Consider the following 26,775-nt stretch of genomic DNA (forward strand, 5'->3'; position numbering starts at 1 on the left):
CCCTCCGCGGAGCGCAGGTGCTAACTCACCGCCCCGCAGAGCAGTCAGCCTACCTCTTCCTGTGCCAAAACGGGGGAACTCGGGCGCTTTGGGAGTTCTCAGGAAGGGATTCCCAGGACTGGCTAACGAGGGAAGGTGAGCCAAGGTGAGCCGGGCCCACGGGCCCTCCCCCTTCCCCGCTGAGCGACGCCGGGCAGTTTAACCTCGCAGCTGTGTCTCCACGCGGACGACACCTGAGCAGCTGTCCCTACCACGCGGGTTAGAGAACCAGGTGGCAGGTGCACCGCAGAGCGCGCACAGGTGCGTGACCGCACGGCCGCAGCGGCGAGTCGCCACTGTTCCTGACCCCGTCCCCGTGGCCGCGGCCGGTGGCTGTCACCCACAGGAAAGGGTCATTTGCTCTCCAGGAGTAAGGATGGGCAGCAGGATGCTCCGGGCGCTTCTCAGCTCCCCTGGGGTTGCTGCCCGCGCGGTGCGGCTCGCTCGCTGGCTCGCTCGGGAGGCCCGCGGCCCCTGCAGTCACCGGGAGGGCGGGGGGGGGGGAGCGAGGGGCAGGGATGGGGCGGGGCGGGGACGCAGCCACAGGCCGCCGCAGGGCCGCCAGGGGACCGTCTGCGGCACCGCGCACCTGCGGGGGGGGGGTCACCGCTCTCGGTGCCGCGGGCCTGGAGCGAGTTATTTTCCTTTCCCACCTGGACGGTGCGGCGCATGGGCGCGCGTCCCTAACCCTGCTCCCCCGCCCCCCTGCACCCGGGCCCCGCCCCGCGGTTGGCCGACTGGCCGGGGCCGTCGCCGATTGGCGCTCGCGGGCCGGGTCCCCGGGGTTTAAAGAGGGGGGCGGGGGCGCCCTGCCCAGCCGTGGCGCCGTCGGAGCCGGGCCGCAGCCTCCCGCGTCCGCCGTCGCGAGCGCAGTCCCGGGCGCGGGCACAGCTGCTGGGGCGAGCCCCGGGGACGCCGGGGTGGCGGCCACGATGGTGGCCACGTGCCTGCAGGTAGTGGGCTTCGTCACGAGCTTCGTGGGCTGGATCGGCATCATCGTCACCACGTCCACCAACGACTGGGTGGTCACCTGCGGCTACACCATCCCCACCTGCCGCAAGCTGGACGAACTGGGCTCCAAGGGGCTGTGGGCCGACTGCGTCATGGCCACGGGGCTGTACCACTGCAAGCCCCTGGTGGACATCCTCATCCTGCCGGGTAAGGGCCTCGCCTCGAGCCGCTGCCCCGTGCCCTCCGTCCGCCTCGCTGGAGGGGATCAGGCGGCCCTGCCCCGACCTCGCCCGCCGCAGTTCTCGTGTCTGGACTTTGGGGCCGCAGCGGTGGGCGCGGGCCGAGGCACCCTGAGAAGTTCGCGGGCCGAGCCGTGGGCCCGGGCGGGGGACGCTGGCCGCGCGGGTGCCCGTCGCGCCGTCTGCCCCACGCTGCCGCCGTCCGTGGTCCCGCAGCCCGCCCCGGGGACAGGGAGGGGGGCGGGCGTCCCCGCCGGGTCGTCGCCTTCCCGCACCCGCTGCCCCCGCATGGGGGCGTCGGCCGCGGCCCGCGGTGACCCCTTCCCTGCCTCTGCACCTCTCGGTCCCATGTACACACCCCCCCCCCCGCCCCGCCGGTGCGATAGGGAAGACTTGACCCCCCGCCCCCTGCCGGCTAGTCCGATAGGGAAGAGTTGACCCCCCCTCCCCCCCGCCGGTGCGATAGGGAAGAGTTGACCCCCCTGCCCCCCCTTCTGGTCCGATAGGGAAGAGTTGACCCCCCGCCCTGGTCCGATAGGGAAGAGTTGACCCCCCGCCCCGCCGGTCCGATAGGGAAGAGTTGACCCCCCCGCCCCCCCTTCTGGTCCGATAGGGAAGAGTTGACCCCCCCTCCCCCCTTCTGGTCCGATAGGGAAGAGTTGACCCCCGCCCCCCCTTCTGGTCCGATAGGGAAGAGTTGACCCCCGCCCCCCCTTCTGGTCCGATAGGGAAGAGTTGACCCCCCTCCCCTCCTTCTGGTTCGATAGGGAAGAGTTGACCCCCGCCCCCGCCCCCGCCCCTCCCCCCGTGCGATTGGGATGAGTGGCCCCCCCAAGCGAGAAGGCGAGCCGCCCCCAGCGTGTCCGCAGACGCGAGGGGAGAGAATTGTCCCCGTCCGTCTCTTCCCACGCCAGCCCCCCCCGCCCCCCCATCTTCACGGGCTTCCCCGTCGAAAAATTCTGGGCACCAGTTTCAATTGGGACGGGAACGTGGAGCCAGCTGGGTGAGAGGCCGGCCGCGGGCTCCGCCCCGGGGTGGGTGGGGGTGGGGTGGGGGTGGGCCCTTCTCTGCGCCCCCCCCCCCCCGTGGGGTGGACGCCCCCGCCCCCGCCTTCAGTCCCGCTGGGCTTCGGGGGTGGCGCCGCTGGAGGCCTGTCCTGGTTCCCTAACCAGCGCCTAGCTCGGCTCCAAGGCCAGTCCGGGAGGCCCTGGCTTGGGGCCATCTCCTGGGGGAGCCTTTAGCTCCCTGCGGACTCTGCTCCCCCCCCCACAGCCCTCCCCCCCAAGTGTCCAGCCCTTGTACTTGGAGTCAATCCCCCCTTCCTCCTTGCTGCTCTGGTATTTCACTTTTATCACCATCAGGGCACATTTAGACTTTTTTGTTCACTGTTCAAGTCTTTCTACCGCATGTTAAATTCCTCCAAGATACAGGAGGCTCCTCCTCTCTTTGCATCTCCTGCACCAGGAATTGCTGCCCGAGGCGGCTGGTGCGCACCATGCGTGGCAGTCCTGCCAAGCACTTTCTTCTCCATTTTTTAAAAATAAAAAAAAAAAGTTACTTAATGAATCCTTACACCCAAGGTGGGGCTTGAACTCTCCACCCCAAGATCCGGAGTAGCTCACTCTTCTGACTGAGCCAGCCAGGCACCCTCCTCTTTTCCATGTTGAACTTTCAGAATGACAGGGGTCCCGGGAACCCAGAAGATCTGCACTCACCTGCACTTAATGGCAGCCTTGGTAGACCTGGGAGGGACTCTGGGCTCCAGTGCTCGTAATCTGGGTAATTTAGGACAATTTACTAGTCTTTGCGAACACTGGTCGTCTTCCTTTAAAAATCGAAATCAAACCAATCCATCTCTCTTTCAGTGTTGTTTTGGGGGATTAAATGAGACATGCAAACCTCCTTTGATGCAGTAGAGGCTTCAGAAATTGTTGCTATAATTTTTATTAAAAGCTGGGTATGATATTTGTAGGAATCTGAGCAAAGCATAAAGTTTCTTTTTCTTTCTTTCTTTCTTTCTTTCCTTCTTTCTTTCTTTCTTTCCTTCTTTCTTTCTTTCTTTCTTTCTTTCTTTCTTTCTTTCTTTCTTTCTTTCTTTCTTTCTTTCTTCTTCCTTCCTTCCTTCCCTCCTTCCCTCCTTTTTTCTTCCTTTCCCCTGAAATTAAGTTTACTGAGCATTTAGAGCCAAGTGGTTTATTTTCAGAGAACAGACCATCCTACAGATGGAGTTCATTTCAGGGAGGGCCTCATCCTTCCTGCGGTCTCCCTCCCTCGCACTTGGATGGGCACAGGAACAGATCTCAGGCTCCATTTTTTGATTTTTCAGTCATGGCCTTGGCCTCAGGCGCATGGACAGCCTGCACCATGAATTTCAGACTCTCAGCTGCTAGTTGACTGTGCCTGTGGTGTCCAGCCTGGCTCTCCTACTAGCTGCGGGGGCACAGGACTTTGCTCAGAGGTCCGGCCTCAGAATCCTGTGGCTCTTCTTGGGTGGTGGTGGTGGTGGGGTTCTTCAGGTCAACAGATAGTTGATTGTTTACCCTTCGTTTTGAAGAAGCTGATGTGGGCAGTGGCTGGAAGAGTGCCCATGGGGTCTGAGTTCTGGGGGAGCAGATCCTGCTTAGAGACAGTGCTGTAGTTGGCTCTTGGTGCACAGGCCAGACACAGGTTTGTGAGGCAGACACTGGGGCTCATTTTTGGCTTTGTCTTTAACTCTGCCTCTCCCCGGGCCACTAAGCAGACAAGGGAGAGTAATAAATACAACCCCCTCCTTTATTTTTGGAGGAAGGAGAGTGTTTTAATGAGAAACAGTACATCTACGCCTGCCATATTCTGCTGGTATCTTGTCAGAGTTATTTTACATAAATATCGCACATATTGTAATCTTTTTTCCTAATGAAATTGTTACCTGGCATTTTGATTTGACAGCATGAAGTTCAGTTGGTTTTGCTCCAGTCTTATTATTTAACTTCTTATTCCTTCATTCCTAATTGTACGTTTACATCAGCTGCCGTGGGCCCGGTATTAACTCCATGAAGACAGGTGTCTGCCCTCTAGGAATCCTTGGGGCTGGAGAGATGCCTTTAGAGCCACACCAGATCGTTGTGGAAGCATGCCCAGGAGACTGGGTGAGGCGGGACATGGAGCCTGAGCGTGGGTCACGTGCTGCACCATCGATAGGGGTCAGGATTCATGAGCGCAGCATCCTCTGGGGAAATACCAAGCCGAAGCCTTAGATTGTCTAGTTAGGACCACAGACTATATACCACGGGAATAAAAGCATATGGTTGGGGACAAAATCACCTAGTGCACCTGGAGATAAAATGCACTGACACAGAGTAATAACACCAGTAATAACAGCTCATCTTTCTGGAGTATTCCGTATGTGCCAGGTGCTGTTCTCAGCACTGCATGAGTCCGCTAATTTAATCTCGGTTGAATTCTCTTAGAGAGCTCTAGGCACTATTATCATTTTCACCTTAGAGATGAGGCGAGCGGCATCTGAGATCACAGGAGGCATCTGAGAAGGTTTGAGTTTTAGTCTGACTCTTTCAGAAGGTGATGTCGTGGCGTAATTGGACTCAGGTCCCTGCATCCTGGAAGCTTCGACAAGTGGTCTAACCCGGGGATCTCCGTTCAGCCTCTCCAGCCTCCAACCTCCTTTTTTTTTTGGTCCTGGAGTCACTTTAAAAGTTGAACATGTGATCTTCGGCAGCATGTACCACGTTCCAAGTCCTGGAATGGGGCCGGAGGAAGGCAGGTGGTGCAGAGCTCCCTGGGGCCGGAGTTCAGGATCCTGGGGGTGGGAGCCCCGCTCTAACGCCGCTGTGTGTTCTCTTGTGTCCAGGCTATGTGCAGGCCTGCCGAGCCCTGATGATCGCAGCCTCGGTCCTGGGGCTGCCGGCCATTCTCCTGCTGCTGACGGTTCTCCCCTGCATTCGAATGGGCCATGAGCCCGGTGTGGCCAAGTACAGGCGGGCCCAGCTGGCTGGCGTCATGCTCATTCTGCTGGGTAAGACCGCTTTCTGTCTAGCACCCCGACTTCGAGTGAACCTGATGAATCGCAGATCTTGCCTGCTTCATGGGGTTCAAGAGGCATGTGAAAGGAAGCCAAAGGTATCTCCCCGGGAAAAGCTCCCCATGAGGTGTATCCCTTTCTGTTTCATGGGTATTTGATGCAGAAGGACAGGTACTGTCTGTGGCTGGGGGGGGGGGGTGGGGGAGGTGTCACTGAAAATGAAAACAAATTAAAAAGCAAAAGGCAGAAAGGATTATATGGGTATACTTAAGACAGAGACCCGGGGACAGGAGAGAGTGACACAGCAGTTCTCCACTCAGGCTTCCCAGTGGAATCTCTTTTGTGGGAATACCTATGCCCAGATCCCAGCATCTGGAATTCCTGGGCATCAGGCCAAGCAAAGATATTTTTTGAAAGCTTCTAAGTGATTCTTATGTGTAGCCACAGTTGAGAGCTTCATTTAATGTATAAAGAAAGAGTACAGAAAGAGGAGGGCAAGAGAAAAGCAAGATGTTGAGGATGGTAGATCTCTAGGGATGATTCAGTATTTCATTTTAATTTATCTTAAGATTTTATTTTATTTTATTTTATTTTTTTAAAAGATTCTGGGCAGCCCCGGTGGCTCAGCGGTTTAGCGCCTCCTTCAGCCCAGGGCATGATCCTGGAGACCCAGGATCGAGTCCCGTGTCGGGCTCCCTGCTTGGAGCCTGCTTCTCCCTCTGCCTCTCTCTCTCTCTCTCTCTCTCTCTCTGTCTCTCATGAATAAATAAATAAAAATCTTTTAAAAAATTTATTTGTTTGAGAGAGAGAGAGGGCACATGAGCTGGGGAATTACTAAATGCTCAGGAACAAGGGAAGGGGGGAGGGGAAAGGTAGAGGGGCAGACGGACTCCCTGCTGAGCAGGGAACCCAACTTGGGGCTCCATCCCAGGATCCTAAGATCTGACCTGAGCCAAAGTCAGATGCTCAGCTGACTGAGCCACCCAGGCACCCCTTAAGATTATAAGTAATCTCTGTACCCATCACGGGGCTCAAACTCACAACCCCGAGGTTAAGAGTCGCATGCTCCACGGACTGAGCCAGCCAGGGGCCCCTTAATCTTGTATTCAGTAAGGATTCATTGAGCATCTGCTGAGTGCCAGGCACTGTGGTCGGCACCGGGGACTCTGGTAGAAAAGGCAGTCTCTGCTCTGAGTGTACTGGGGCATCTCGATAAGAGTGTGGCATGAGCTCATCGAAGAAAGGTGTGCAGGTTGTGCACACACACGGGAAGGGGCCCAAGCCAGACCGGAGGAGTTTCCCAGAGCAGAGGATCCCAGGGATGAGTTTTTGAGAATTGAAGAGAAGGTGTTGAGACCACGGTTGGGGGCGGGGGGTGGCCAGCCCAGGACAAGGAAATGGCACGTGCTCCTTCAGTTTTCCTGGTTACACCTGCACACAGAGGGTTTGATTTAACGACCTAGCGAGGATCCTTCTAGCTCTGCTCCCTTCAGTGATTTCATTTCTCTCTACTTTTTTTCCTGAATGCTAATCCCACCAGCACATTCTAAATCCTAATAGAAGACATGAATTTCAAGAACAGCGGCTCTTGCTGCTAAGTGCCCTGATGCATTGGTGAGCAGCAAACTGGTCTGCATATGGGTTAGACGTAAAGTCAGGTTCTCCTGAGACAAGGAATTCCCATCCCCAAACTGGTATCAGACTATATGCTTGAAGGGTAAGGGTCAGGGTTCTTTTTTTTTATTTTAATTATTTTATTCATTTATTCATGAGAGACACAGAGAGCGAGGCCGAGACACAGGCAGAGGGAGGAGCAGGCTCCCTGCAGGGAGCCCGATGTGGGACTTGATCCTGGGACTCTGTGATCACGACCGGAGCCGAAGGGAGATGCTCGACCACTGAGCCATCTGGGTGCTCCAAGGGTCAGGGTTTATATGGGTCAGTGCGGGGACTAAGGGGGCATGTGAGGTAGGCCTGCCATTCCATAAGATTGCAAAGGGGTGGAGGTTTTCAGGGACCTGTGAAGCCACAGAGAACGCAGAGGAGAGGCTTGTGTGGGTGTGTGTTGGGGGGGCAGGTGTTGGGTGATGGGACTGCAAAGACTGGAGGGCCACTGTCATTTCCAGAGAACAGTCTTGGCGTGGACATTTTGGTTCCAGCCACAAAGCATTTGTGTGGGGTGCCACGTGGAACGCACAGTGGCAGGCGATCCCTCCAACTGCCCGGGTCCTCTGTCGCAGTGCTTTTTTTGGAGGTCAGATCTTTACATTCAAATTCCCACAGTTAGACCAAAGCTCCGCAGGTAAATTGGTTTGTGGGATCCAGGTGGAAACGCTTCTCATCCTGGACAGTTGGCACTGTAACTTGCATCACATTCTTAGAGAAGCTCCAGAAGGCTCTCTCGGGCTCCAAGGATGCCAGAGCCAACGGGTGAGTCTGTTGTGTTAGGTGTTCATTTTTAGAAATTCTGGCCTTCCATGTGAGAATCACAGAGTACCCACTAAGAGAGTGCCTGAAGGAAAAAAAAAAACCCAAATCCTGTGGAAAACAGAGATATAAAAGCAAGTACATATAGACCAATTGGTATTTCTTTAAAAAACAAACCCTAAAAACACCTGAATTGTCCAGGTGAGTAACAAGCGTTATTAAAAAACAAACAAACAAATCCAGCAACCATTATTTGAAATTTCCTAGCTGAATTAAAGCTTTCCTTTATCCTTTTCAAGTGGATTGCTTGGTGGATGTGGACAGAATTGTAGAGAGGGACATGGGGTGCGGCTGGTAGTGGTGTGGGGTCCTCAGTCCCTCATCACTGCGGGGTGAAAACACAGAAGCCCGTTGAGTGAACTGACTCTCAGAGTGGCTGCACCTTCCCAGCCATTTGCTATCAGGTTGGGGTGAGGACGCCACCCCTTGCCCTCTTGTGGCTTTGAATTTCCAGGGTTACCTGTTGCCTCTTTGGGGTTCCATTGGATTTCTTTCTCAGTGGGTCGTCACTTGCCTTCAGGTTGGGTGTTGTTTGGACTGGAAGGAGCTAACTCTGGACATGCAGTGCTCATTGTCTCAGCTGTGGCACCTGCTGGTCGCCTCTGGGTCTTCTCTGGAGCCCAGTGCCTCGGTTCCCCTGTTGGCATGGATGGGAGGAGCTCGAGGGAGTGAAGGCTCCCTTTGTGTTGCTCTGGATTGACTTCTGACGCTCTCCCCGGAGAAGCCAGTGCTGGGCTCCTGCAGGTCACCAGTGATGCTCCAGCCGAGGTGTGGTCGCTGACCAAAGGGCACCAGGCAGCTCTGGGGTCTGGCGGCCCAGGAACTGGAAACAATACTGAAGGTGACTTGGATATGGAGACTGTGAGCACGATTACTTAAAATCAGTTTTTCCTGACCCTGAACATTTCCATTTTTCCAAAGGCTTAAAAATACGTTTGTTGAACAATAGTGTTGCCTTCTCTGTGGTCTCAAGTTTAATGGTGTGAGAATTCAGTCCAGCTTTGGGGGTAGGAATGGGGGCCTGATGTAGTCGACTCCTCAGATCGAGGATGGATCCAGGTGCACCTCAGAGCCCCTACCCAGGCAGGAGGTGCCTATGCCCTGAGCTGCTTTATCTTATCACTGGGAGGTCAGACCAACTGCACTGAGTCTCGGATCTCCCACTTTCCACCTGTGTGACCTGGGCCAGTTACTTAATGTCTCTGAGCCTTCATATGAAGCGAGGCGATAATGCTTATGTCTGAGGTTGTAAGAACAGTAAAAGGAGGTACGCAAGTTGTTTAGCCTGGTGTCCGGCACATAGTAAGTGCTCAGCAAATGGTTGCTGTTCTCATTGCTGTTGTTGGTTAGAGGAAATAGAGAGCTAACCCAGAGGGCAGTCAGGCATTCTTTTGATCATGTCTCATTCCTGCGGGGCAATCTCCACACATGGCATTGGTCAAGAGAGACAGTGAGCTCTTCCTGGGAATGCCAGGTCACATCCTGGTCTAATGGAGACATTTCCATTGTTTACTTTGTAAAAACCAGAGTGTAGATCAATAAGTAGTTGGAGGTTGGTTTTTTGTTTTTTTGTTTTTTGTTTTTGCTTACTCCATTATAAGAAGCCACGTTAAACTACCCAACTAAAAATACTCAAGCTTAGTTCTGATTTGATCTCATTCTTACTTCACTGTAACTTAGGAAATACTTGATTTGGGTGTTTCTTAGGAAATACTTGATTTGGGTGGGGAGATGGGGTAGGGAATGGAAGGAGAAGTGCATATTCCTTCCTTAGTGGGATCCTCTCATTTTCTCTCCTCCTATTTAAAAATATGGCCCCAGGAATTGTATTTGTATTGGAAGGAAGTAGTTTCAATTTGGACCTTACCGGTAATAATGGAATTGCAGTAAAATAAAGGGTGTGTGCAACTGTGGGACAGATTGAGCTTGTCATGCACGCAGAATCAGATGTCCTAGGAAGGGTCACCCTTGGGTGTGGAGTCAACAGTGATGCCCTTAATCCTGGGGTCTCAAGAGAATAGATGGAAAATGTCTTCTAAACTCATCAACTTTATGCAAACGAGCTCGTAATGTAAATCAAGTTTCATATGGGTAGTGGAAAGGTTGTGGGATCTTTAGTATGGTCGTTTCTTAAAATGACCTTATTGGTAAAATTGGAGGAATTAAATGCTTTGTGAAGTCTCTCCTATTTCTAAGCTCTGTGATTAAAAAAAAAGATTAACAAATAACCATGAGGCTTTTAAAAAAAGTTATGGGGGAAAAAAAAGATAATGATGTGTGAAATAGAAATAAAAGGGAAAAATGTTGAAAGCAAGCCAGGAAAAAAATGCGGTCAAATATTCCACTGACTTGATGATTATTTTAAATATTAGGTCTTCATAAAAGTCATTGTATAAGAGGAGTATGTCCTTTGGCAGCTATGTTTTCTTAAGTCAAAATTTAGAGAGTCACAAATAAAAAAAAACTAATGTTTTTCTAGATTCAGATTATAAGGAAATAACATATATGACTCCAACCAACAGCTTGTTAGAAATCTCATTACTTGTTGCCTTGAGTTAACTGGTACAAAGCTAAAGTTAGTTGCTGTTTAGAACATATGTTATAATAGCATCAGTTGTAGAAGGCAGCATTCAGTGCACTGTAAAATGTTTAAATGGAAGAAAATTGGGATCCCTGGGTGGCGCAGCGGTTTGGCGCCTGCCTTTGGCCCGGAGCGCGATCCTGGAGACCCTGGATCGAATCCCACGTCGGGCTCCCGGTGCATGGAGCCTGCTTCTCCCTCTGCCTGTGTCTCTGCCTCTCTCTCTCTCTGTGACTATCATAAATAAATAAAAAAAAAATAAATGGAAGAAAATTTAAGAAATAGTTTTTCTTGTGGAAAATATCATACATACATAAAAGTAGAAAAACTAGTACAACTCAAACTCATTCTTAATAATGATAAATTCGAGGCCAGTCTGTTTCACCAATGTACTTCTTTTCTTCCAGTCCCCAGAATTTTTTTGAAGCAAATCTCAGATATAATATCAAGGAAAATTTTTCCCCCATATTACTTATATCACTCAGAGTAATTTATGTGATTTTAGCGGAAATATTGCTTTGTGCCAGAAATAATGCTTTTAAAGTCCTGTCAGTTCTTAGTTCTGAAAACGAGAAAGCCTGAAAACAGAGGTGTTCATTGGAGGAAGGAAGAAATGTCAGAAATGTCTGGTGCTTTTCTGCCTTTCTGGGCCTCTTTGTCAGTCTTTCCCTCTCTTTCTAAATTGGTACCTTCAAAGTCACACACACATGTGCTCATTTTATTTAACTTCATCACATTTATTTAACTCCATATATTACCATGTGTCATCTAATCCCTAAAAAAATTAAAAGCTGTGTGTACATTGCTCTAGAATTGCCTTTCCTACTATTTTCTGTGTTTGGCTACATCAGGATCATTGTTAACTTTAAATAAGGCTGAATTCTATCAGCTAAAGAACACATTGTATTACATTATTTGAAACTTAGCAAGGGAGGCAAACAATTTTATTCCATGAAGAGCAGGGAGTTCTGTTTGTGAGAGCACCAAGTCCAGGTGAACCTGTATCTGCGCAGTGAAGCCTTCTTGCCTGCCCTCTTCCTCTTCCTCTTCTTTTCTTTTCTCTTCTCTTCTTTTCTTTTCTTTTCTTTTCTTTTCTTTTCTTTTCTTTTCTTTTCTTTTCTTTTCTTTTCTTTCTTTCTTCTTCTTTCTTTCTTTCTTTCTTTCTTTCTTTCTTTCTTTCTTTCTTTCTTTCTTCTTTCTTTCTTTCTTTCTAAGTATGCCCTCAGTTTTCACTTTCTGTTCCCTCCAAAATGACAGATCCTCCCCCCCCCCCCCGCCTTGTGCAGTTAACTATTGCATCTTTGGAAAGTAGAAGAGGAGAAATTGGAAGATCTGACCGTTAGAATTTTTCTGTTAGAGACCTACTTTATTGTTTATTTATTTCTAAGATTTTATTTATTCATGAGACACACACAGAGAGGCAGAGCCACAGGCAGAGGGAGAAGCAGGCTCCATGCAGGGAGCCCAAAATGGGACTCGATCCCAAGACCCTGGGATCATGCCCTGGGCTGAAGGGAGATGCTCAACCACTGAGCCACCCAGGTGTCCCAAGACTTCCTTTGAAAATGCATTCTGGTGACATGACAAACAAAGCAATGAAAATTCTCTTTATCTTTCTTCAATTTTTCTTTACCTTATGGGTAACTGTGACTTTTTTAGAGAAGTATTCTATTTTCTCTGAGTAACTGGGAGAACCATTATCAACTGTGTGTGTGTGTGTGTCTACAAATAGAAGTAAATCTAGCGGGCCTCCTCCGTCATTAAGAAAGCCAAAATTTTTTGCTAGTTTTATTAATATTTCACATCTTTTAGTTAAGTAATGATTTAACTCTTGGATTCCGACTTAATTGATTAAAACATCCCCTTTTCCCTTCAAACCATGCTGAAATTGAGTAAGTTCTTCTTTTTTAGTTTCTAAACATTCTTCATTCTGAGTTCAATTGCAGGTCACTGTTTCCAGTGAACCTCTCATTTCCCTTCATGTTGTGTGGCGGCCTGTCATCTTTTAGTGGTTTTGATGTGGTTCATCTTTGAGAGCCACAGGAATTCCACCCAGAGTTCATTCATCTACTAGGAAATAAAGTAACCCCGCTGGCGCTTGTTCGCCTTGTTTTGGGGTGGTTATAAAAGAAGGAAATCTTTAACGAGGTAAATCATGAGCTTGTAAGTTCAAGTGCATTAAAGTCACATTGCACAGTTTCGGGATTTTGGAAGTCAGTTTTGGTGGGTTTGAAGTGGAAAGGAGACTTGAAATGAGACTGTCTCTCACCCATCCATCCCTCGTTCATTCACCCGGTCTGGTATGTTCATTATTTAAATGTTTAGACATGTCCCTGATGTTTCCTTTTTCTAGTGAATTATGTTGGAATAAAATCTAGCAAAATCCCCAAAACAGTCAAAATCAAGGCTGATTATTTTTTTGGAAATATTGAGCCTGATTCTTTCCCCATGTGAAGATACTCTTATTCTCTTGCTTAGGAAAAGGGGAAGAACTAGGCAATTTCTTATCTATCTATATCTATCTATCTATCATCTATCTATCTATCTATCTATCTATCTATCTATCTATCTATCTATCATGTATATCTTTATTTTATAAAATCCACACCAAATCTGCATTCGAGTCAGGTTTACATGAAGTGTGGGGAATACTTGGGAGTGTGTGTGTGTGTCATATGTATAAATATAAAATAACTGAAAAATATAAATTTGAACCATATACTGTTTTGAAATCAGGCTAATTGTTTATGGAAATGATAGATTGAATTGAACCAAATCAGTTGTTTGGGAATCAAATTTTTTTTTCTCCCTGTGGAATTCAGCTATTTCCTCCCTACCTTTTCCTTCTAATCAAGCTTGGGTATTTGGAAGCGCTTGCTAGATTGCTGTTTGACTCAAGCAGAATGAGCGCTCCCTTTGGGGGGCTCGGGATAAGCAGCTGGATTGTATGAAGAGTCTAGAGCAGTTTTCTTTGCCTGAAACACTCTAGAAGAGTTTGTTTCTTGTCCTGACACCAAAAAAGACTCTTTTTCTTATTTCTCGGTGTCTTGCTGAGGGTATGACTCCGACAGTAGCCACGCTGTACTTGGTGAGTGCTGCATTTGGAATGTGTGGCTGGCGGAAGAGAGAAAAAAGACTTTTTCCCTTGTATGTCAGGTGTTCGAGGCCCTGGGCTGGAAAGGGAAGAGTCAATTGACACTGGTTTTCTTGAAACACTATTCACAGAAGGAAAATACATCGTCTCATGGTATTGCATACAAACATATTACAGAAGCTGGTGTGATTGTTCTTACTCTAGGAAAAAAATGAAGCCATGAGCATGTTGACAGATTTTAGCTTCTTAGGTAATCTATACAAACTCCTGAAATATGTGAATGGTTCACATTAATGGAGAGAATTTAGGCTATTATAATGGCAATTTGAGCAACTAAAAACCCCCAAATTAATTCTTCCCTCTGACTTCTACTAGAGATCTATGCTTTTTTATAATAGAAATCCCATTTACTCATGTGTATCTATACCCAGCTCATGGGGCTGGGTTTAGTCTGTTGTTTAACAAGAACACATTACAAGCTACACAAAATGCAGTGAGGTGGCTTAAGAGGTCTTTTTTTTTTTAAAATATTTTTAAAAGATTTATTTATTCATGAGACACACACACACACACACACACAGAGAGAGAGAGAGAGAGAGAGAGAGAGGCAGAGACACAGGCAGAGGGAGAAGCAGGCTCCCTGCAGGGAGCCCGATGTGGGACTCCATCCCGGACTCCAGGATCACGCCCTGAGCCACAGGCGGTGCTAAACCGCTGAGCCACCCAGGGATACCCCTTAAGAGGTCTTTCAAAGTGGGTAAGACTTAAATCTTTTCTTCAGTTTAGAACTAATGTATGAGACTGTTAGATTTGGGTGCTTCTGTTTAACGAAAAATTCTATATCTTCTCTGTGGGTATTGAGGTTAAGTCAGAAAATCACTCAGGGTGAGTAGAAGTCAGAAATCCTGAGTTGAAAGTGACAAGGAGACTCCAGGTAGCAAACATCACAGTACCTTGAATTTATCGAAGGCTAATAAATGGCTAATGATTGAAAACCTCATTGTGATTATTTTCCTGATCTGTCAGCTTTAATGTGTGATCCCAATGTAAAGCTTTAACCAAAAGTCTTTCCTGCTGTAGTTGTGAGAAATCAGGTGACACCAAGGGAAGTTATGGAGTTACTTTGTTGGGGGTTGTGTTCAGCGCATTAGCCACTAGCCACGTGTGGTTATTTAAATTTTAATTAATTAAAATGCAAAACACAGTTTTTTGGTCTCACTAGCCTCTTGAGAAACCTTTAAAAGCCCCTGTAGCTTGTGACCACCCTATTTGACAATGCCCGTGTAGAGGTTTACAGCATTTTTAAAAGTTTTCGTAGGCTCTTGCCTGCCCTTGTTTTGCTACTTTGCTTAGGAGGAGAGGAAGAACTAAATGATACAGGAGCTATTTCTTATCTTCCTCTTTAAAATCTAAACCACGTCTGAAAGTTAGACTGGTTGCTGGAAGACCATAAAATACTATCATTGTGACTCAGATATCATCACTGTGGAACCCTTGCATGGGTAGATTCTTTGACTCTGAGCATTGCTTATTGGTGTATTGAGATTTTGTGATCGTGAACAGCATACCACAGACTCAGACCCTTAGCCAGTACTCCGCTGATGTCCAGCAACATCCACCACAGCAAGAGAATTCTCCGAGCTTCTTCAGTCTTCATCATGTGAATTGGCCAAATTGTAATGGGAGTTTTCCAACTGACCATTGGAAAGATGAAGTGCGCATCATTTCCTTCCTTCCTTCCTTCCTTCCTTCCTTCCTTCCTTCCTTCCTTTCTTTCTTTCTTTCTTTTGATTTTATCCATTTATTCATGGGAGACACACACGGAGAGAGAGAGAGAGAGAGAGAGAGAGAGAGAGAGAGAGAGAGGAGAGAGAGAGAGAGACAGAGACACAGGCAGAGGGAGAAGCAGGTTCCCTGCAGGGATCCCGATGTGGGACTCGATCCCAGGACCCTGGGATTACGCCCTGAGCTGAAGGCAGATGCTCAACCATTGAACCACCCAGGCGTCCCATAATTTTGTTTCTCATTTCCGAACATGTCAGATCATCTAGTCATCCACTTGGTACACGCTGAACACATACTATGTGCCCCAGAGTGAGTTAAACACTGACTTTACAAACATAAGTGGGACTTGGTCCCTGCCTTCCAGGAACTCAGAACTTGGGATGGGAAATAGACACGTAAAGAGATCATTATAATACATTTAGGTAAGTGTAATAGAATTCTAAGTATAGATATATGGGATTCTAAGTATGGATAGATGGGATTCTAAGTATGGATAGATGGGATTCTAAGTATGGATGTATGGGATTCTAAGTATGGATGTATGGGATTCTAAGTATGGATGTATGAAGATAGATAAGTGAACGCAAATACCCATTTTGTGGCTCAAATGACTTATTCCTGGGCTTTTGCCTTGGCCTTCTTTGGTCCCTGGCACCTGTTGCAAAAACCAAGGCCCGGTGGTCTGGACCCAGGGAGCCCCAGGGGCCGGGGGATGGAGGGGAGCGAGGGCAGCGTGCCCGCTGTGCAGGGGTGCGCTGGGCGTGCCGGTCACAGGTGTCTCTCGTCTCCGCAGCTCTCTGTGCCATCGTGGCGACCATCTGGTTCCCGGTGTGTGCCCACCGCGAAACCACCATCGTGAGCTTCGGCTACTCCCTGTACGCGGGCTGGATCGGGGCCGTGCTGTGCCTCGTGGGCGGCTGTGTCATCGTCTGCTGCGCCGGGGATGCCCAGGCCTTTGGTGAAAACCGTTTCTACTACTCCTCGGGCTCCAGCTCGCCCACTCATGCCAAGAGTGCCCACGTATAGAGGGCTCCGGCCTGACCGCGGAGCTGCTGCAGGTCCCGGGCCCGCGGCCCTAGAGTCGCTGCCCGGCCCGGGGAGGCCCCTGGGCTGCCAGGCTCCAAAGCCAAAGTTCTAGAAAAGCATCCGGTCTGGCATGTTTTAGTCTTGATACCCCTCTCTGCATTTGTTGCCTTAAAAGGAATCTTTAGCTCAGAAAATGCCCTTTTCTCATAGTTTTGCCCATTATTAGCTTTTTTCTTGGGCATTCCTTTGTTGTTCCCCAGGATATATATGTATAGATATATATCCCCCCTCCCTTTAAATTTTAAATATCTTGCAAACATTGCTGAGTTGGGTGTGCGGAGAGGAATAAAAGACCCTTTTCAAACTGTTACAGATGAAAATGGGAGCCTCATAAAGATGCCTCTCTGTTCGCTCCCTCCTCCTCGGCTCCAAGGTCATCTAGTGATAAGCCATAGAAAAAACTAGAACTGGGGATGTGGGGTGGGGAGGGAGGGGATTGGGGAACTTCCCCTTTTGTAAGCTGAGGGCAAGGGGTGGGGATATTTTTTAGTTTGTGATTTTACATTTATCTGTACATACTTTTTCGAGGTTGATCATTTTTGTAACCATGGTTTTCCTGAAATTCTCAACTCCTCTGTATGAAGGAAATGAACCAAATAGACTTCAATGATACGATAAGTAACAATACATGTGCATATAACTCTAATTGACACGCCGCCAAATATTTTTGATTTCCAGGTTTGTATGATATGGTTCTTAATCCTACACATGCAATTGCTTCAACGTAACGCATCTTTAAAGCTTTCCCCCCTTTCTCTGTTGTCATTTTGTTAAGCCATCTTGAAGCAATGTTGTTTAACATAAATCGTGCTGTTGAATTTGGCTTTACGGGTGTAAACACTGATGGTGTATCAGAATCTGAGGCCCCAAACTCTCCAAACATTGATGGTGCATTTTGTTCTTTAAGTGAAACCCATGCAATAAAATAACAGACTGTATGCAAAAGTGGCCTTCAATATTTCCTCGTGTCCAGAGGCGCCATCTATAGATTTTCAAGGATTTCATTCATCTCTACTAGTAATTTATAGAGAACCTGGTCGGGCACTCAAGAAGAACAAGTCATTCTGCACTGCCCTGAAAAATGAAAACATTCTATTTTATTCACTGTATCACAGTGGTCATGCGTGGTCATAAGAGTGCAGCCTTGATGCTCTGCAGGTTTCTTGGGTGGAGTGATGTTCTAGCATCTTTAAGTCACGTCTAAGTGGGTGGCAATCAGAAACCAAGTCCCCAGCACAGATAAACTCCTTCATCTATTTTGGACACTTAGTAAAGAAATTGGCTGTAGGCAAAAGGGAAGTATAACACAAACACCCTATATTGGATATTTTGGTAATAATGTCTAAATGCAGTTTCCTCAAACATGTGTGCATAGATACTTGGAAATTTTGGACAAAGATAGACACATTGAGTTGATTTTTGTTTGTTTTCTGTTCCAGAAGCTCTGTCAAGTAATGAGTCTGCTCATAAAAACACAGATTACAATCTGTTTTGGCAGTATTTTTCCGAAAATACTAATTTCATTAGTTGATAATATAACAGGCAAACATTTCCTCTTTGGAAATATCCACTTGGGCTAGTCATTTTGGTAGATATTCGTGTACATGAGGAGATTATAGCTATTTCTAAATTCCTTATGTGGAAGAGACAGTCTTCATGTTGACCAAAATATTTGCTTAGTTATAATAAGGTTTTATACGGACACAAGTCATGTAATTTTATTAGAGGATTCTCTCTAACTAATAAAAACCTGTTAGGGTGTAATGACTGTGAGCCTGGATGGAGCAAAAGACATCCATCCAGCAGGTGTGGACAAGTGAGGTCCCCACGTAGCCTCTCCTTAGCGCTGCTGGCTTGAAGCTGGTGTTTCACGTGGTTCTCTCCTCATCACATGTATGTACTCACTCTGCAGCCTCCTTCCCCGGGGCTGCTGCTTGCTTGCTCACCCGAGAGGGCCTGCTACATGGTTCCACTTTACCCTGTGGCAAGAGAAGAGACACCCCATATCTCTCCTTGCTAGCTCATTGCCTGCCTCGTTAGGAAATCCCACTTTTTTTTTTCTTTAAAAGATTTTATGTATTTATCCATGAGAGACACACAGAGAGGCAGAGACACAGGCAGAGGGAGAAGCAGGCTCCATGTAGGGATCCCGATGCGGGACTCGATCGCAGGATCCTGGGATCATGCCCTGGGCTGAAGGCAGATGCTCAACCACTGAGCCACACAGGCATCCCAGGAAATCCCATTTTGTAGGCCATAACAATAGGATTGGGTTTTATTATCGGGGCTAGGGAGTGAGGGGGGCGGGGATAACTGTTCCTCCAGAACAGTACTGTCTGGCTGAAATATAATAGAACCACACATGACACTTAAAATTTTCTAGAAGCCACATTAAAAAGCTAAAAATGAGCAAGTGAAATTAATTTTGATATATTCGATTTAATCCAATATATCCAGAATATTCTCATTTCAATAGGCAATGAGTTACGAATGGGATGTTTTATGACCTGCCTTTTGGTATCCAGTTTTTTGGATTCCAGTGTGTATGTTACACTTCGAGCACATCCCCGTTTGTGCTAGTCACACCTTCAGTGCTCAGTGGCCCCCCGGGGTTGTGGCTATTGGATTGCTCATGACATCACAAGCTGGGAGCTATAGAGCAACAGCTTCTGCTTCAGTAATCATCAACAGGGACTCAGTCTTGATGATTTTGTCTGCTCTCAGTAGGGCTGCATTGGAACCTGGCGATACAGTGACTTTAATTGTCCCCTAGGGGGAAACAGGCCCCCCCCCCCAATCACAGGTAAAATAGCAGACCCAAAGTGCTCGACCTGAATAACAGGGAAAAGGGAATTCACGCTCTCGGGACCTGTTTGTATCACGAACTTCACACTTTGAATCCTCCCCCAGGCCCCAATGTGTAGAGTGAAACATGAGATGTAGAGAGTTCGGGTTATTCGTGAAGTTCTAACAGCCACTAGAGAGGAGTAGAATTGGATTTAGGTCTACCGAATTCTGAAGCCCTCCTAGCCTCTTATAGGAATCACTCCTAGGAAGTCAGGTAAAGGGCAGATTTGTTCTTCTCACCCCCAAGGGCCCCTCGGAATTCACCCAGGAATCTGCATTTTTATTGCACTCCCGTTGATTCTGATGAGATGGTCCTTATGCCACACTTTGAGCAACAGTGGAGGGAAGGGCCTCTTCTTCATGCCTTTCGGGATGCAGCTAACTCCCAGCACCCATCTCACTTGGATGGTCCTTGGAGGAGAGATGGCTTTGAGACTTACACCCAGCTTTCTCCCCTTTTTGGCCTTTTCCGAAGAGCCCACGTGTGGGGGATCTTTGGGTTGAAATGAACCGGTTCTGTTCATGCTTTCCAAGAATTTGATAGCAACCGAATTACAGAAAGAACGTTTCAAGGAAATCTCTGCATCTGGGGATGCTCGTTACAACAACAGCAACAAAAAACAAGATTGTGTACTTAAAGAATACAAGTTACATATTTGTGCTGAATTGGTGGTTTGGAATAACAATAGAACAAGGTTTGGTTGTATCCTGCCCTGTGTGTGTGTGTGTGTGTTTTTTTTTTTTTTTAATTTCCAATCTGCCTGTCAGTGTTTCTCTATACAATGTACACAATGTGAACTGCAACATCTTAAATGTTTGGCAGGACATTCATGCTCATGACATCACATGCTGGGAGGACAGGGAGGCCACTGTAGGGCTGACCTTGGGGAGAGGCAGCATCAGTGCTGCCATTGAGATCTCCCCACAAAAGAGTGTGTGACAGCCAGATGTGCAGCTTAATGGAGACTGAACCAGAATTGTGGGGGGGACATTGGCACATGCTGCTTAATGGCTTGAATAGCAGCTCTTGAGGAATCTATGTTTCTCTCCCTCATGCAGAATCTCAGAGCTCAGGCTTTGTGGCCCTGTGGCCGGGGGAGGGAATGGAGATGGAGGGACTTGTCACTGCTCCATGCCCCATTGTTGAAATGAAAAAACGTGGAAATGTTAAGCCATTTCTAGAAAATTTTGCATTTTGCAAGAATTGCTTATGCTCTGCCTCAGAATTAGCTTCCGAATAAATAGTAAAGGGCACCCAGGTGTCACAGCCCGGGGCTTTCTTTATTTAAAACAGTTCTCTCTCTTCCGTTGAGTTCGATAGACCTTTGCTTTTCTAACTATAATGTGGATACAGATCATGGGGGAAAGGTGAGGGGGAGTCCTGTTAAAATGCAGATTCTGAGTCAGCAGGTGTGGGGTTGGGCCTGGGATCCTGCATTTCTTTCTTATTTATTTATTTATTTATTTATTTATTTATTTATTTATTTATTTATGATAGTCACAGAGAGAGAGAGAGAGAGAGAGAGAGAGAGAGGCATAGACACAGGCAGAGGGAGAAGCAGGCTCCATGCACCGGGAGCCCGACGTGGGATTCGATCCCGGGTCTCCAGGATCGCGCCCTGGGCCAAAGGCAGGCGCTAAACCGCTGTGCCACCCAGGGATCCCGGATCCTGCATTTCTAACAAGCTCTCAGGCAATGCCGATGCTGTGGGTATAGACTCTCGCCTGGAGCAATCTATACTCGTTAAAGAACACTTACATGTTGTAGAAAAATGAAGTAAGAAAATAAAAATTTACCCATCGTTTCATCATTAGAGCAATTTCTTTTGTATGTATTCTTGGTCATTGTTTTATTGTAAAACAAAACCCTCTGATATCCTATACGTATAGTGTGTATCTATTTTTTTAAAAAGTTAATATAGGGAGAACATTTTCTTATATCAGTAAATGTTTTTCTAAGACAAAAATTGTGATATCTCCATAACCTTCCATTGTTTGGATGTACCATAACTTACTCAAGGAGTTCCCAAGAATATCTTGGTTATGTCGGTTCTTTTCTAATTCTTCAAAGCAATTTTGCCGTGAACATCCTTATAGGCCAAGAATTGCACATCCACATGATGATCCCTGTAAGAAAAAATCCCTAGAAAGGAGTTGCTGGATCACTACTCCAGACAGTGTTTTAGGAACAATTTATTTTCTTGACCAAGGGGGTGCTTTGCTTCCCCCAGCTTTTATGATAGGTTGCAGTGTATCAGTTTAATATGCTGTTTTAGATAAATTATTTGAAATATTTAACATTTCACCTATGATGATATGGAATTATATAAGATGTACTTGTAATAAATAGTCAATGGAAAAATTCCAGGTCACGATAGGAGGAAAGGCATGAGAGGGGAGGCTGGGGGTCTGAAGTTCTGCTTGCTGTACATTACAATTCTGCTTCAGTTGACTCTGGTCTACAGGGGGTCAAACGTGAGCATTTCTCTTCAGGAGCCCTTGTGTTGGGAACGCTCGATCCCAACAGCTCTGGTTAGGAGAGGGAAGCTCTGGGAGCATTGCTAGCTGAATCATTATTTTTTTATTTATTTGCCGCCCCCGTCCCCCACCCCCATAACCTATTAAGCGTGAGACAAAAAACAAAATGAATCACGTGCCCCACACCTTCTAAATGTTAATTCTGTGCATATGCTAGGGAGAGAATTTACTTGGGTTCTCTTGCCCACTGCGCTTGTTTATGTTTCAGTATAGGGTCAGAAAAAATGCACATCAAGGAGAGCTTCTAGAGGCATGAAAAGGCCCAGGACTGTTGGGGATGAACACAGCCAGGGACCTTTGGGTGTTACCCTTGGGAAATAGAACCTTCTATGAACAGAACAGAACCTTCTCCGCACACAGGAGGCCTTGCTTGCACATTCCAGCCCACAGCTGACCTGGGGATGCTGCTCTTCCCTTCAATTGATTCTGGGCCATGCCAAACCCTTCCCTTCTCACGTTGGTCTTTCCTGAACCGGAACACAGCTTGTATTTGCCTACATCACAAACTATCTAAGCAAGGATCCCAAACCATCCCATTCATTATTCCTTAAAGTATGGCATGGGCACCACCAGCGTAAGACTCATTCAGTAAATGCAGATTGGTGAGTCCTATCTCAGACCTACAGAGACAGTGGCTGGGGCTGGGCCTGGGAATATGCATTTTATTTTTGAATGTTACTATTATGTGTTTAAGATTTTATTTTCAAGTAATCACTGTATGCGGGGCTTGAACTTACAACCCTGAGATCAAGAGTTGCATGCTCTACTCATTGAGCCAGCCAGAGGCCTCCTGGGAATCTGGATTTTAAATGACTCCTGAAGTGATTCCGGTGTACCCCGAAGTTTGAGAACCACTGAAATAGGTTTAATAAATGTAAGTTCTAGAAGAATACCTGGTTGGATGAAGAAACCAGAAGCCAGAAAGTTTGGTGATTTACCCAAGGCCATATTCTAGTGAGTCATTTCTCAATTCCTAGGACTGTAAAACAGTGGAGTTGTGCTTTGGGGGATCTGCTTTTTTTTTTTTTTTTTTTTTTAGGACTTATTTATTTGAGAAAGAGTGTGTCAGGGGAGGGGCAGAGGGGGAGATCTTCAAGCAGACTCCCCACTGAGGGCAAGGCCCAATGTGGGGCTTGATCTCCTGATGCTGAGATCATGACTTGAGCCAAAATTAAGAGTCAGACGCTTAACCCACTGAGCCATCCAGGGGCCCAGGACTATTCCTTCTTTGAATTATCCATCCCATCAGAATGAACCCTTCCCTTGTCTTACCTGACCCTTCTTCCCCGGCCTTGGAGCAGGCCCCTGACTTGGGGATGGCCTGTCCAAAGCTGGGGCCCATCCTCTATTGGAGCTGTGGGTCAGAGCACATTCCTCTCTGACAGCCGGACTGGGAAGACGTGAGGCTGGACGTTCTTAGAGCTGTGGTTCCAGCCTGGCGGGAAAAGGGAACCTGGGAAAACGAGGCCAGTGGCAGAGGGGAGCAGAGGGAAAAGAACAGAGAGCATGAGGGAGCCTGGTTCCATCGTTTCCGAGGCCAGCTTTACAAATGCTCTCTGGTTACACCAACATTCACCCCTTTACTTTTCTTGATTGAAATCTGACAGTTGCAAGCAGAAGAATTCTGACCAGGCCGAGGCTGTAGTTCTAGACCAGTTCCCACCACGTCCGTGCTCCTCTACCCCTGGGCACTGGGCCCTTTCGTTCGCTAGCTGCGTGGTCCGAACGGGACTCCTCTGCCACAATGAAAGGTCCGGAAGATGGATGCGTGACCTAAGTCAGGCCAATCAAGTTCCCAATTCCCTCCAAGAATCTTTCAAAACGGAAACTAAAGGAGGAGATCTTTCTTCTCCACCTAGGAGAGTTTCCAGTCTCCACGGTGTCCATCCACTTTGTGAAGCACCTTATCTGTAGGAGTGGAGAGAAGGAGCAGGAGTGGAAGGTGGGGGCAGACCCAGCAACGTGCAGGTGTCTACTTCCAGGCGACCTGGGGGCCACCTCCATCATTTTTGGTTAAAGCTAATCTGAGCTAGCGTGCTGTCACTTGTAATCCAAAAGTCCTCTCTAGTAGAGGGGCCCATGAGTGGTTTGACTAGGCCTGGAACCCGAGGCAGTCTCACGTGTGGGCTGCTGTTTATGTAGGGTGAGGGCTGGGGTTTTGTCGCTAGTGTTTATCCTGAGACCCACAGACACTCTCCTCGCAGCCACCACCATTCTCCACCACCCCACACTAGCTGCTAAGTCCTAGTTTAGGAAAACAGAAATCACCTTAGGGTTACAAATGGATTGTAATCCAGGGAATTGGTTGTGGATATGGAACAGCTGGGAAGCCCAAACAGAGTTGGCGGTAGAAGGAAGCCACTGGCAGGGGATGGAGAAGCCATGGGAGGAGGCCATGTGACCAGAACCCAGACGCTGGGGCCATCTAGCTAGGGCTGGGACCGTGATGGGTACCTGATGAGGGCTGAGACAGAGGGGGGGGCTGTTCTGTGGGATCGGGGGCAATGGAGGAGACTCAGCCCTTGCCCAAGGAGCCACTGAAGCAAAGTGAAAGAAAATACTCTGGTTTCCCCCCCCTCCTACCCTCCAGGCTTCCGACAGTGCCTCTTTTGGGCAGAACTACCAGAAGTCAGCAGAGGTCAAGGGATCCTGGGAAATGTACAGAGAAGAGTGATAGAAGGGCAGGAAATGGTCCTCAGAGCACACGGGCAGTGGGTCTGAACTTGGCGGGGCAGGTCCAAGGGTTAGAGAGCCTCAAACTGCTGAGGGCGAAGCAGGTGCAGGGGTGGGTGGATAGGCCCCCCCGGGAGGTCACCTGTAAGTACGTCACAAACAGGTACTTCTAGCTTTGTTTAAAATACCGATTCGAAATCGATTCCTAAATCTACCTTCCCCACTGGAAGCAGTTATGCTTTTGACAGCACTCGGATGTCCTACTGTTCTGCTCAGGGTCAGAGACAAAATTGCTGCTCTCACAGTGCTTCCTGGACCCAGAACCAGAACTGGGGTTCTTCCCACTGACGCTAGATTGGCTGTACCTCTGGGGGGGCCTTTCCACCTGTCCATTCTCAGCATCTGATCGGGGTACAGTCCAGGGGTCAGGTACCTCACGACTAGTGGCACAGTCTGGCTCATCGTGGATGAGGCCGCTGTTAGCTCCGTAGCACTGGCATCTTTAGCCTTCTTTGGAAAGTTACGCCCTAAATGAAAAGGGGAAAATAGAATGCCAACGGAAGCACACTAGTGCAGATTATAGACACGAGTTAACCGGATATCTGATCTATAAAGGTGTACGCATGAGGTCTTCTCTCAACCTTGCACCTTTTTTTAATGGGGCCGAAAGTCAGCCAATCCCTTAATTGCATCAAGTCCATTGATTTCATTATGAGCAGAACAGCAAGGCCTTCCCCAGGCCTCGGCACCAGGCCCCGCTGAGACCTTCTGCAGAGGAGCACACTGTTCCTTCTTAGGGTGAAAAATTAGTGGGAAGTGTCAATCTTTGCTTGTCTTACTGATTCTAAAACTGCCTCTTCAGGTGTCAGGACTCAGTTTGCCTTGTGATGGGTACAATAACGACGGCTGCGTCGGCTGGCGGGGATGTGTACATGGGAGTGTGACCGGGGGCGGGTTCCAGAGTCGAGGGGGGACACTGACCTCCAGGCTGGAAGCTGTAGGTGGTGTGAGGGGGCTGAACTGTTCCTCCTCCAGAAATACACAGAATAAGGACTCTTTTCAGAGTTGATTAAAAAACAGAACAACAAAACCCAAAGCTAAGCACTACCGAGTGACGAATGCGGATAGATGCCACCACGAGTCATTTCGTGAACCGTGAGAGTCTGGCAAGACCCAGTCTTGGCCTGGGACACCAGGTCTTCCTCCCGGAGCCCCTAGGGCCCTGGCTCCTTCCAACACCTGCTTCATCAGTCCTAGCGGTGGCCCTTGGACACCTGCTCCAGGACGTCAGCATCACACTGCAGGTGGAAAGAGGATCGGAGGAAAGGAGCGGAGGCCCATGCCCACCACGTCCTAGGGCAGTTCCCCGAAGCTGCCACAGGGGTCTGGTTGGCTGTAGGAAGTCATGCAGCCACATCCAGCTGCAGGAGACGCTGGGACATAGAGTCTTCCTCAGGGCCCCCTACGTCCTTTGCAGTGCCCTGCGTAAAATGACGATGTGGGACTCTTTTTAGAAAAAGCAGGAAAAAAGTGTGAAAACAAAGTATGGAATTTTTTTCCTTTTCCTGTGGTCTCTCTTTTGACTTGTCATGAGGGTTTTTTTTGTTGTTGTTGTTCTTATTTTTGCTATTTAATGCTGTTCTAGGTCAAGGGAAACTCAAATTTTAAATTACTAGTATGAATTTTACTTTTTTAAAGAAAGATTATTTATTTATTTGAGAGAGAGAGAGAGAGAGAGAGAGAGAGCACAAATGGTGGAGGGGCAGAGGGAGAGGTTGAGCCTGATGCAGGGCTCCACCCCAGGACCCTGAGATCATGACGTAGGTCAAAGACAGCCACCCAGGTCCCCCTTACTGTTCTTTGTATTATGCAATGTCTGTTTTAAATGCAAATGTAAGAACGTTTCACTTTTATGCAGGAATCCCAAAGGTCCACAATTTGTATTTGATAGCTCATGCACTGTATTAGTATTTAATTCTTATGAGAATTGTGGAAACACTGCACAAAGCTAACTCAGTTGTCTTTTCTTTCACTTGTTGGTATGCACACAGTCGACCAACACTCTCTACCTCTGGCTGCTTGATGAGTAAGGAAGGGCTGAAATGAGAAGGAACAATAAGTTGCCCTATTTTTCTCCTTCCTTCTCTGGCGTCATTTTCAGTGTAAAGCGGTTGGTGAATCCAGGGAATTAACACAAGGATATGATAGAGTTCCCTGGTCGTTTATGTTTCTTGGAACTCCATTGCCTTCTTTCTTTCTTTCTTTCTTTCTTTCTTTCTTTCTTTCTTTCTTTCTTTCTTTCTTCTTTCTCAAATATTTTATTTATTTATTCATGAGAAACATACAGAGAGAGGCAGAAACATAGGCAGAGGGAGAAGCAGGCTCCTCCCAGGGCGCCCGATGTGGGACTCGATCCCAGGACCCCGGGATCATGCTC

At 47.9% G+C, this 26,775-nt stretch overlaps 1 protein-coding gene across 1 annotated transcript; it reads left to right on the forward strand.

The window, feature by feature from the left end:
- Positions 1–844: 844 nt before the first annotated feature.
- CLDN11 (claudin 11) lies at positions 845–17,218 on the forward strand. Its single transcript, XM_055308223.1, has 3 exons — positions 845–1,197; positions 5,077–5,241; positions 15,988–17,218. The coding sequence occupies exons 1-3, from the start codon at positions 972–974 to the stop codon at positions 16,218–16,220; spliced, it is 624 nt and encodes a 207-aa protein (XP_055164198.1). The 5' UTR covers positions 845–971; the 3' UTR covers positions 16,221–17,218.
- The last annotated feature ends 9,557 nt before the right edge of the window (positions 17,219–26,775 follow it).

This window comes from Nyctereutes procyonoides, unplaced genomic scaffold (genome assembly GCF_905146905.1).
Source record: "Nyctereutes procyonoides isolate TBG_1078 unplaced genomic scaffold, NYPRO_anot_genome, whole genome shotgun sequence".
Lineage (NCBI taxonomy): Eukaryota > Metazoa > Chordata > Mammalia > Carnivora > Canidae > Nyctereutes > Nyctereutes procyonoides.